This window comes from Nelumbo lutea, chromosome 8, assembly GCF_056320005.1.
Source record: "Nelumbo lutea isolate HS-2025 chromosome 8, American lotus-T2T, whole genome shotgun sequence".
Lineage (NCBI taxonomy): Eukaryota > Viridiplantae > Streptophyta > Magnoliopsida > Proteales > Nelumbonaceae > Nelumbo > Nelumbo lutea.
Genome location: NC_142691.1, coordinates 57,641,520 through 57,653,216, shown reverse-complemented (window position 1 = coordinate 57,653,216; position 11,697 = coordinate 57,641,520). Strand labels below are relative to the sequence as shown.

The 11,697-nt window shown below is 43.6% G+C and overlaps 1 protein-coding gene across 1 annotated transcript; it reads left to right on the top strand.

Annotated features, from left to right (window-relative positions):
* The first annotated feature begins 8,961 nt into the window (after positions 1–8,961).
* LOC148844364 (UPF0481 protein At3g47200-like) lies at positions 8,962–10,818 on the top strand. The gene has a single exon (XM_088956690.1). The coding sequence runs from the start codon at positions 9,012–9,014 to the stop codon at positions 10,410–10,412; it is 1,401 nt and encodes a 466-aa protein (XP_088812816.1). The 5' UTR covers positions 8,962–9,011; the 3' UTR covers positions 10,413–10,818.
* The last annotated feature ends 879 nt before the right edge of the window (positions 10,819–11,697 follow it).

The window sequence follows — 11,697 nt, the reverse complement described above, 5'->3', positions numbered from 1 at the left end:
ATCAAATTTACATTTTCTGCAATGTCAACCCCAAGTATGAGACTACAATGTCTAGCATGCTCCAATCCCTCATTAGAAGCACAAAACCTAAGAAAATCGTCCCCAAATCAAAGAAAGAGTTTCATTAAACAAGAAAACTTGACTAGGCACCCATTTCTTTGAAGAATCTTTGCCTATTTTAGTAAAAGAACTTTTCTCAGCCATAGGCACTATAGCTGAGCGAATTTCAGATCCATCTCCTTTCATTTTCTCTATAAATCAAGGCATAGCTCAAGCTTGAAAGGGGGGACTTGAGAGGCAACCTGAGGAAGGGACAGAAGAGAGAAAGCCTGAGGGAATCCCCTAGAGAGAAAGAGAGAGAGAGAAGGGAGCTTTCTTCCAACCCATACTGCTTCTTGTTCACCTAAAACTTGGAAGTAATCTAAGCCCTAGATTTCAAATTCACCTTATCCATTTTCAAGCGGAAGTTGCTGCAATCGAAAGCACTCCCTAGCTCAAGAGCCCATTCAAGCTTTGTTCTACCTCATTTCAAGCTATTGGAAAACTCACATCAAGGGACATATGTAAGGTAAGACTTCTTTTATCTTTCTGGGTTAATTGAGGTTCTAAAATATTGGAGAACCATTGCTTGCAATTTCTTCTTGACTGGGAGTAAAGGTAGAGGCGAGGGTCTTAAGGAAATCAATACCTAAGACCCGATAACATCACCTCAAAATCGGTCTTAGGAGGAATTGAAAGCATATTCCTCCAGATTTAAGAAACTTTTGCAGTCATTTTTGTTTTCTTTGAAAGAAACTAAGCCTGGACAACTCCCGTTTTGGGCTGCAACAACAACTTGGAGAGAGGGGTGCGTAACACCTTCCCTCTCCTAATTCTTGGGACCCAAATCTCTTGGTTGTATGCCTTTCCTATGGAGGACGGAGTCATTATCGAAGACTTGAAATCGATATTTTCAAACCTAAAGTGAGGGCCCATTTTCTCTCAAAAATGGGTGGCGGCTCCAACTCTTTTGAGCCGGCCATGAACTTCTCGGTGCTCAACACAGTCAATGCAAAGTCCATGCAATAGACCAAATTTATTTTATTTGTCATAATCAGGAACGGTCTTCTTCAACTCGAACCAGAAAAGAAAAGAAAAAGAAAGTTGGGCCTTTCCAAGAAACTTTGTCTAGCATATTATTACTAGTTTACTACTAGCTATCATTCCAATTCCACCATTGACAGGAAGATACCAGGACACTAGAAGCTGAGGAATTATGCAGGAATTATGCTTGAGAGACCCAATCTTGAGTCTTGAACAAGCAACACAGAAGGTATTTATTCCAAACATGTTGCTTACATTCCACTTTCTTTTCTTCAATACATAACTATTAATGAGTTTAGATCTCTTACGATTGTGGTCACAACACTTTTCTGTAACCACCCAGTAAAATACAAACAGACCATCGATCAAATCAAAATACTAATGATCCACCACTAGGTGTGAGCTTATTAGGAATAACTACAGATGTGAGTGGAGCCTTAGTTTTACGTTGTAATATTAGAACAACAGAAATAATTTCTTAGAGCCTTCAAACTGATGTGCTTGATTGATGGTTCGGCCAAAGCACTAGAGAAAATTCAAGATCCCAATTGTGGTTGTAAGAAAATTCTTAACCCAAACTATTCTACATGAGTACAGTTGGAGTAACTCATTTAAGTTGGCTTGTTGCATCTCTGACAAAGGGCATATTAGCCCAAGTTGTTGGACTGCCTACTGTAGCCAAAGTGTGGAGTGCCCTAGAGAGATCATTTTCTTCTCGCTCACGATCTAGGGTACTACAACTAAGGTAGTAAAGATAATAATTTAGTAAATTTACACGAGATAATATTTTATTAAATTTACATGAGATAATAATTTAGTATTTGAATTTCACCTGGATTTCTTTTTATTGAAGGATTGTATGGCGAGAACTTTACTCAAAGGACAGAGTAAATATGGACTTTATCAGTTTCTGCAAGCCAATGATGACAAAAAAATTAGCCAAAGCACTTGTTGGAGAAAGAGCCTCTTTCTAGGATTGGCATCATCGCTTAGGAAATGCATATTTGAAAATAGTTAAATTAGTAATTTCTAAATTTGGTTTACCTTCATTTAGAACATTTGAATGATCATTTTGTTTGTGAGGCCTGCTAATTAGGCAAAGCACATCGTTTAAATTTGCCAATTTCGTTTAGTAATGTCTTTTAGTCTGTAGAGATAATTTATTCAAATGTGTGGGGACCCGCCCCAATTTTGTCTACATAAGGCTATAACTATTATGTTTTGTTTATGGATGCATATTGAAAATTTTCTTGGATTTATCCTCTTGAAAGGAAATTAGATGTTTTTGATGCTTTTGTTAAACTTAAGAGACATGCTGAAAATCTATTCTTCACTAAAATTAAGATGTTTCAAAGTGATTGGGGAAGAGCGCTTTGAAAATTATCCCCCCTTCTTGGATAGTGAAGGAATTTCACACAACGTGAGTTGTCCTCATACTCATGAGTAGAATGGAAGTACTGAACAGAAACACCGATATATTATTGAGTCCACTCTCTCTCTTTACTAGCATCCTCCTCTCTCTCCAAATCCTTCTAGGCTGAAGCAGCAAAAACTACACTGTTTCTCATTAACTAGTTGCCTATACTAGCACTTGGTAATCTCTCTCCTTATGAAAAGTTGTTTGGTTAAAAACCTGATTATTCTATATTACAAAATTTTGATTGTATTTTCTATCCTTTTATTAGGCCATATAACAAGTACAAGATGGACTATAGATCTGTTAGATGCATTTTTATTGGATATAATTCTTCTCATAAAGGGTAGAAGTGCTATAATCTAGTCACTTCACAAGAAATTATTGACAGGCATATGATGTTTGATGAGAAATAGTTTCCGAGAATATCTCAAGAAAAGAACCCATCTAAACTGTTGAATGCGGCACCAGTCACCATGCTACCTATTCCTTCAGTCATTGATGCGCAGGAGAATGATGTCTCCTCTCATGACTCTCTGTCTCTTGAACAAGGTATAACTGCAAGTTCGTCTTCAACAGATACTAATGAATCTTTATTTCATGCTAATAATCAAAAAACTCAGCCATGATAGAGAACACAACTAATTCAAGAGATTTTGGACAACACACCTATTGTTCTTGCTCCAGCTTTACGAACACATTCTATGACTACTCGTTCCATGAGTTGCCACCATACACAGACCGCCACAAGGTATCCCTTACTTGAAGGACTACTTGTAGATGGTAGTCAAAATGATGCAAAACTAACTTCCTTCTTCTGTTGGTTGTTTCATTGTGGGCTAAGTTAAGCTCGGTGTGAGCCTTGTGGGAAGACTCTTCGGATATGAGGGCCCGCTTCAAATTCACCTCAGATTGATAAGTCAAGGCGTGGATAGCAGAGTTCATTTGCCAAAGACGAGAATAAGCATCAGTGCAGGAGAAGCTAAGAACAAAATCGTTGAATATAAGTCAAAAAACTTACTACCATGCAGTGGGTAGCCGCTCAGGCTCTGAGCTTAGTAACTAGTAGTTCAGCTCAGCTAGCAACTTCCTCGGCATACACCATGCTTTTGCTCTTGAGGAGGTCATATTTCAGAGTCAGAATGCTCCGAGTTGCGTCATCGTTGCCTGAAGAAGCGGCAGCTACAGGACTGGCTCCGAAAACATTGCCTACTCGGGCGTGTAGGGTAGGGAGAGCTTCCCAAATTACTCCTCGACCAAGTCAATCACAGGAGGTTGCTTGGTGATAAATGGCTTCTCAGGCTCTAGAACGATAGTTGGTGGAGTCTCAACCCGAGCTCTTTTTGATGCCAGCTTCTTCTTCCCTTTCCTTATACTCCTGAAAAGTTCAGTCGTGGGGATGTCCATGATAATTGCAACCAAAACAAACTGTCAGAAACAATACCAAAATAAAATAGAGGAAACACTACAAATAGTGACCTACCAGGACTCAGACCGGCCTAAACAGGCTTCTCCTCGGTCACATAGTCTTTGAACTTCAAGTCGAGCTCCGCCCAAGATTGGAGGGCCTCCCTTGTCTTCAGGTCCAATTGGGCATCGGGGTCCTGGATTGCCACCCTCCAATGGGTCAAGAAAGGCCACCCCTCGGTGTTGCAGATCACAAAATAAGGCCTTTTCTAGGTCTAGACCTTGTTCGAGAGCTCTTGCAAGAGTTTAAAGCCTAGGCATGGTGACAGGTAGTAAGTTTGCTTGTGCTCAGGCAAAACATAGGACGAGTTCTTTTTTATGGAGAGGGTAGAAGAGAAGACGTCGAGGTCGAAAGGAAGGTTGTGGTCATGGAAAAGTGAGATGGTTCGTAATACGTTACGGATGGAGTTTGGGTGCAATTGATTTATAGTGATGTTAAACAACTTTATGACTTTGACTATCATGGGGTGAAGTGGAAGTTGAAGACCAGCCACGAGGTGTTCCTCGAAGATCACAATCCATCATGACCATACTCCTAAGGAAAATTACCTAAGGGTATACTGTACACAAGGGTACTGGGGAGTCTGTATCGGGCTATTAGGGGCAGGAGCTTGTCCGCTATCATAGTCGATGGGCCAAAGTTATCTGGCACCTGACCTTGACACGAGGTAGAAGCCAGGTCACCAGAGGCCTTTCGCTCCCCCCGAGATGAGTCCACCTTGGGAGGACCGCGGATTGCATCCTGACTCGAAATAACCTCCTCGGTAGGATGAAGACCTACGGCCTGAGCCAAAGTACCCACCTTAGCTCCAACAGATTCATTGCTCCCATCTAAAAGGCTATCAAAACTAAAGCTAGACATTGAAAGACACCAAATAAAAAAGGAGAGCTAGGGGAGACTCACCAAAGAGAGATCGAACTGAAAAAAGGAAGACGACCTTGGGAAGGAATCGAAATGAAGGACTCAAGCACGACCTTAGAATGCGAATGATCAGAATTGTGGCGAAGAAAATGAGTCCCTTGCCCCCTATTTATAGCCATTGTATCTGGGAATCAGCGGTCAAGATTGTCACGATCCAATGGCTCCTAAGAAAACCGACTATGCGATCCCCAAGGTTGAAATCAGTTTAGCACGTGTTTTGACATCTGTAGAATTTATAAAATAGCTTGACGCCCATGCGTACACTTGACGTGACCTGGGTTATTCCTAGTTGAGCCAACCAGCTGAGCTGGTCCGACCAATGATTTGCCCATCAGTCCACCTAGACTTCGTGCCAAATCTACCTATACTCGTCATGAACTCCCCGCACCGGGTTGAGACCCTTGGCTTCGGGAGTGGGGGGCAATTGATGAAGCGTGATTTGGTCCCGACTTAGCAAAGAGGGGACATGTGGACATGACCTGACCAAGAGGGGACAACTCATCCTAGCAAGTTTAGTTTGCAATAATTATGCTCGGGTATGCAGCCACCTCGACATAATGCTCACCTTGGTATAAGGTTCACCTTGGCATCAAAGCACCTTGGTATCCAATCCAGTTTGGAACTAAAAAATTATAGTACCAGCTCGGGACCAACAACTCGAATCGCCATGTAACTGATTCCCAAGTAAATAACTCCAAAGGTTTCTCCAACAGATCCCAAATCTCTCGAGATCATGATGAGCTAAAAGATCATGACATTTCTGAGATCACGATGAGGACTCATCCCAAATCCACTGGAGTCGAAAGTGGAATGATAAGCTTTACCTGTATGCTGCTCCTTTGGAAGCGGAACAAACTTTATCTCCACACCCTGGATATCTCGGAGCTCTTTCGTGAGCTCCACGACTATGCCAGTATATAAAGGCACCAACCCAATTGTGCAAAGGTACCTATGATTTCTCCACTCTCTAGCTCTTTAACGTGTCTATGCTTTCAAAGTTTTTCAGCTCGCATCATGTTATAGTCACACCATCCGGCAGCGCACTGCAGCGCAGTCATAGGCAGCAGCACGCACCGCCGATAGCGTGCAGCACGCACTGCCAGGCAGCAGCGTGCACCGTACGCATCGCACTGCGCACATGCCCGGCACCACACGGCAGCGGCACCATGGCGCACAGCACGCACCGCCAGGCAGCAGCGCGCACTGCATGCACTGCACGGCAGCACGCACCGCGCACACGCCCGGCACCGCATGGCAGCGGCACTATGAGCCGCGCACACGCACCTGTCTGCACGCAAGGGAAGACGCAAGGGAAAGCAGGGCTTTCTCACCGTGGACCGACCCGTGACGAGATCCTACGCGCGGGACCATAACATTTGGTATCAGAGCCAAACGTCACGGGCGATATGGAGCAACTATCATTCAAGGTTAACGAATTGGAACATAGGCTAGCAGAAACCAGCACGGAGGTTCGTGAAGTCAAGAAAGATGTCTGGGAGATGCGACGCCTGCTGGAAGCATTCCTCTCCAACAAGGAAAGGAGTTCTGTGGGAAGCGCCAACACAAACCACCGCCGTCCGGACTCGGCAGAGGCATCCAGCGAACAACAGATCGCTGCCCCTATAGCCGCAGTTACTCCCAAGGATCAGCGCGCGGAGGATGAAACTGTAAAGTCTCCTCCTTTGGTCGGGGACAATGTCACGAACATTATAGTAGAACTTGCAGAATGTGCTCCTTTGACGAAGACAGGTGGGCTGGGCGATGTTGTTGGGGCTTTACCGAAGGCCTTGGCTCGGCGTGGACAGGGAGTTATGGTTGCGGCACCACAGTATGGTAACTATGCAGAAATCCAAGAAACAGGAGTGCGCAAGAGATGTAAGGTGGATGGGCAGGATATGGAGGTAACTTTCTTTCAAGCTTATAATGATGGCATGGATTTTGTGTTCATTGACAGCCCCATGTTCCGCAATTTTGAGAAGAATATATATATATTGGGGGCCGAGACGATATTTTAAAATGCATGGGTCTCTTCGGTAAGGCTGCTCTTGAGGTTCCCTTCTGTAAGTATACCCGGTGCGTTCCTGTGATTCACAACGTAGCACATCGGGGCCGTGGACAAGTACGCGATTTTTGTTATGAAGATCTTCCACATAACTACTTCAAACTATATGACCCAGGAGGTGGGAAACACTTCAATGTCCTTGCGGCTGGCCTGAGTGCAGCAGATCGTGTAGTCACTGTAAGCCATGGTTACGCCTAAGAGTTGGAAACTAATGAAGGTGGCTGGGGTCTGCATCAAATAATCCAGCTTTATGCACTGAGATACGGGGCAATCCCTGTTGTTCATACTGTTGGTGGACTGAGAAATAGTATGCAACCATTTGATCCATTTGCAGAGTCCCAAGCCATATATCCGGAATACGAGCTTGAGGACAAGCTCGTAGTCCGGGAGGGGTGTAATGTTATGGTCACACCATCCGACAGCGCACTGCGGCGCAGTCATAGGCAGCAGCACGCACAGCAGGCCGCACAGCAGCAGGAACCGCCTGGCAGCGCCGCACAGTAGCAGGAACCGCCTGGCAGCGCCGCACAGCAGCGCGCACCGCCGATAGCATGCAGCACACACCGCCAGGCAGCAGCGTGCACCGCACGCACAACACGGCAGCACGCACCGCGCACACGCCCGACACCACATGGCAGCGGCACTATGGTGCACAGCACGCACCGCCAAGCAGCAGCGCGCACCGCATGCACTGCACGGCAGCACGCACCGCGCACACGCCCGGCACCGCACGACAACTGCGCCATGAGCCGCGCGTACGCACTGCGCGGCAGCAGCGCTGCGCGCACGCACCGCACGGCAGCGGCACCATGAGCCGTGCGCACGCACCCGACAGCAGCAACAGAGCGGGGCCCACACGATAGCTCATAGGGGTGGGCCTACCCTTATCTGGACACGTCAAGCCAACTCGCCGCCAACTTGTCTTATCCCTTATCCCTATCTTATCCCTTATCCCTTATCTTATCTTTATCTTATCCTTATCTTATCTTAAGTAAGAGTGAGTTACCATTAGGAGTAGGTAACTAGGAGTTTGAGCTCAAGTTGGAGTTTGAGTTTAATTAGGAATTTCCTTCTGTAATCTCCTATTTAAGGAGCTACGAATTGAAAAAAAAGCATTCAGTTTTCCAGTCAAGAAAAGAGTGAGGAGAATTCGGGTGGTCTCTTGGACAAATCACCCCAAGGGAGAGTTCGGGTGGTCTCTTGGACAAATCACCCATTCAGTTTCCGCAATAGGGTCTGCACGCAAGGGAAGACACAAGGGAAAGCAGGGCTTTCTCACCGTGGACCGACCCGTGACGAGATCCTACGCGCGGGACCATAACACATCAATTTACTGACTTAAGCATCGGAGCGACCTTACTAGTCTAGCCACCCCAGGTTCTCTAATCATTTCTTGCAAGCTCACTTAGCTTGCCGTTCGACTGGAAGCCAGATCATCCTCCAGTAGGGAGAAGTTAGATCGCACAACATCAGGTACGTTCAAGTTCTATGCAAAGCTAACATTCTATGTGTTTTACCAACATACTTCCTGGATCAACGTTGAAAAAAAAAATGCGATCGAAAAGGGTGCAAAAACAAAATTTTGTTCATAAAATATGCAAACAATTTAACTGATATTTTACAGATTCTGAAAGCAGTTTCACGTAGCCATATGTTTTTCACTGAATCAATCAAATGGATATTTTACAAATGACTCCGATTTGTGTGGGTGAAAAAAAAATGAACAATTCTAAGGTCTGGAAAGACTTGAGCGCACGGCTGAGCAAGTATACCTACAAGCAAATTACATATAGGTTGTTAATGTTTTAGCTCTGCTTAAACAAGCACATGTACACCAACCTAATTAACACGACTCAGCTTACATACCTGTCCTACATTGAGTTTTGACTTTCAGGTTACAATCATCACGGCAAGTAGAATTTCTAAATGGAAATGACAAAAAAAAGCTTTCTTGGTAGTTTTGACCGTTAGCTGCTGATTGGTTTGAAAGTTTAGATTATCAGACCATTGAAATACTGTGATCATCAGTTGTCCAGCTTGTGATGAGCAGATAGGGAAGAAGGATGGAAGTGGAAGAGGGTAATAACGCCGATGCTGGTGACATCAATGAAGGCAACAATGATGTTCTCTGCAATGAGTTAGCTGATTCTACACTACGAGAGCTTGATGGTAAGTTTCCTATGTCTGGTAATTCTTCATCGTCCCTTGGTTCAGAATGTTCTATTCATAGAGTCCCTAATAAATTTTACAAAGGAGGTCAAAATTATTACGTACCCGAGTTGGTAGCTATCGGCCCTTATTACCATGGAGATGAAAGGTTCATAAACATGGAAGTGCATAAACAGCGATATGTTCATGCACTTCTCGGACGAATATCAACACCCGAGAGTAGACCAGAAAAATTAAAGGCATTATTTGAAGTTGTAGGAAACTTAGAAGAAAAAGTGCGCGAATCCTATTCATCAGACTCCATCATTATGAATGAGGAGAAAAAAGATGATTTCAGAAAAATGATTCTATTTGACGGTTTGTTCATAGTTGAGCTCTTGCTAAGGAGTGAGGAGCCGGACACATACAAGAAAGATCCCAACGATCCCATATTCAATACCAGTTGGATGTATGCAAGTTTGGTTCGCGACATGATATTACTTGAAAACCAACTTCCTCTCTTCATTCTTGAGAAGTTATTCAACAAAATGAAGGAATTTGACCAAAATTCTCAAAATAAGACAATTACAAGGCTCGCTCTTCGGTTTTTTAAAACTTTAATTCCTAATGACCAGGAAATACTAAGCGAGGGCGATGGAAAATTTGCAAAAACCAAGCATTTACTCGATGTGTTATACAAGGTGTTGTTTGATGTCGAGTGCGGTAAAGCAACCAACTCCAATTCACGAGGCTTGTCGAGTGCGGTAAAGCTTGAAAGGGCTGGGGTGAGGTTCAAGAAGGCCGATAAGCATAGATGTTTCTTGGACATCAAGTTCAAACACGAGGCGTTGGAAATTCCAGTATTACACATTGAAGATCATTTTGAGGTTTTTCTAAGAAATCTAATTGCATGGGAGCAATGCAGTAACATTAAGGAGAACCGCCCTTTTGTAGTCACATCCTATGCGTTCTTGATGGATAGCATGATTAACACCGAGTCGGATGTGGAACTTCTCTGTCGCCGTGAAATTATCACCCACAGCCTCGGTTGTGATGAGGATGTCTCTTTACTCTTCAATAATCTCTGCAAGGAGGTTACTCTTGAAAAGTTTTTCTATTCTGAGGTTTGTGAACAGGTAGAAGATTATTCCAAGACTCTGTGGCATACGTGGCGAGAAGGGTTAATGCGCAAATATTTCCAAAGTCCATGGGCGGTCCTGTCACTACTTACTGCAATTTTATTGCTTCTATTTGCCTTTGTAGGGGCTATAGGGGGAGTGTTTTCAGCTCTTTCTTACTTATTTCACAAATCCTAAGTCTCCGTTTGTTTGCACTGCAAATTTCATATGCATTTTGATATAATTGGATGGCAATGCCATTAGGCTTGATATTTGTAATGTTGATACTTCAGTTAAGGTGGACTTAAGGAGGGCAAGATCAGTTGGAGGAAGAGGAAGAGGCGGGAGAAGCCGGGCCTCGACATAGTCCGAAGGTGATCAGTTTGAGGTGGCTACGATGGTAATGGCTCTTTGTCGCTCAATATGTTGGGATTGTTTTGTTTTTTGTGTTCTTTGTTGAGCGATTGATTGGGCACAAACATCTTGTTCCGGTCGTTAATGTTGTTCTTAATTTTATTGTGTGGTTTTTCTTTGTTACTTTTTGTATCTAGTACAGATTTGCACCGCAAATAAATTAATAAAGTGAGTCTCAATTTGTTTGCAATGCAAATTTCATTTATATTGGTGTAAATGCATAGGAATGAAAATATGGTATGTAAATTAGAGGTGTAACATGGGACAACCCGTGGCTAGAGCTAAGGCAGGGCCTATGCCCTTCACTATGTTGAGTTCCAGGCCTACTATTTTTCTTTTCTTGTTTTGACAAAAAATTTTGATCTACAAAAGTTACCATTGCCATTTCCAAACTTTCCTGGGTACTCTTGCCCCTCATTTCCCCAATGGTTGTGAATTCAAAATTCTCTAAGCTTAATGGTGACCCTTTACCAGACCCAACTGAATATCGGAGCCTACTTGGTACTTTGTAGTATGGCATTCTTACTCGTCCTAACCTTTCCTTTTCAGTCAATAAAGTTTGTCAATTCTTACATGCTCCCATCGTGAAACATTGGAAGGCTGTTAAAAGGATTCTTCCATACTTAAAACACACTCTTGATCATGTCTTTCCGTTTTCATCTTCCTACAGAGCACTTATCCTTTAAGATTTTTCAAATACTGATTGGGCAGATTGCTTGGATGACAGATGCTCCACGGGGGGATATGCCATCTACTTGGGATGGCGTCTCATTGCTTGGAGCTCTAAGAAGCAAGCAAAGGCTGTCCGCACAAGTACAATATCTTAGTTTCAGATCTGTGTTACAACAGCCACTGAATTACAATGGATTAAATCCTTGTTGAAAGATCTTGGAATACACCTTGCTACTCACCCAGTATTCCATGCTTTGAAAACATCACGTAGAAGTGGACTTCCATTTTCTCAGAGATCTAGTGATCAAGTGGCAGATATTTTCACTAATTCTCTTTAGTAGAACACAATTACAGTTGCTTTGCTCCAAGCCTCTTTAGTAGGACACAAAACTTAATA

Bases quoted from the DNA above. Each gene is read 5' to 3' on its own strand.
- LOC148844364 (XM_088956690.1), top strand. From the start codon at position 9,012: ATGGAAGTGGAAGAGGGTAATAACGCCGATGCTGGTGACATCAATGAA.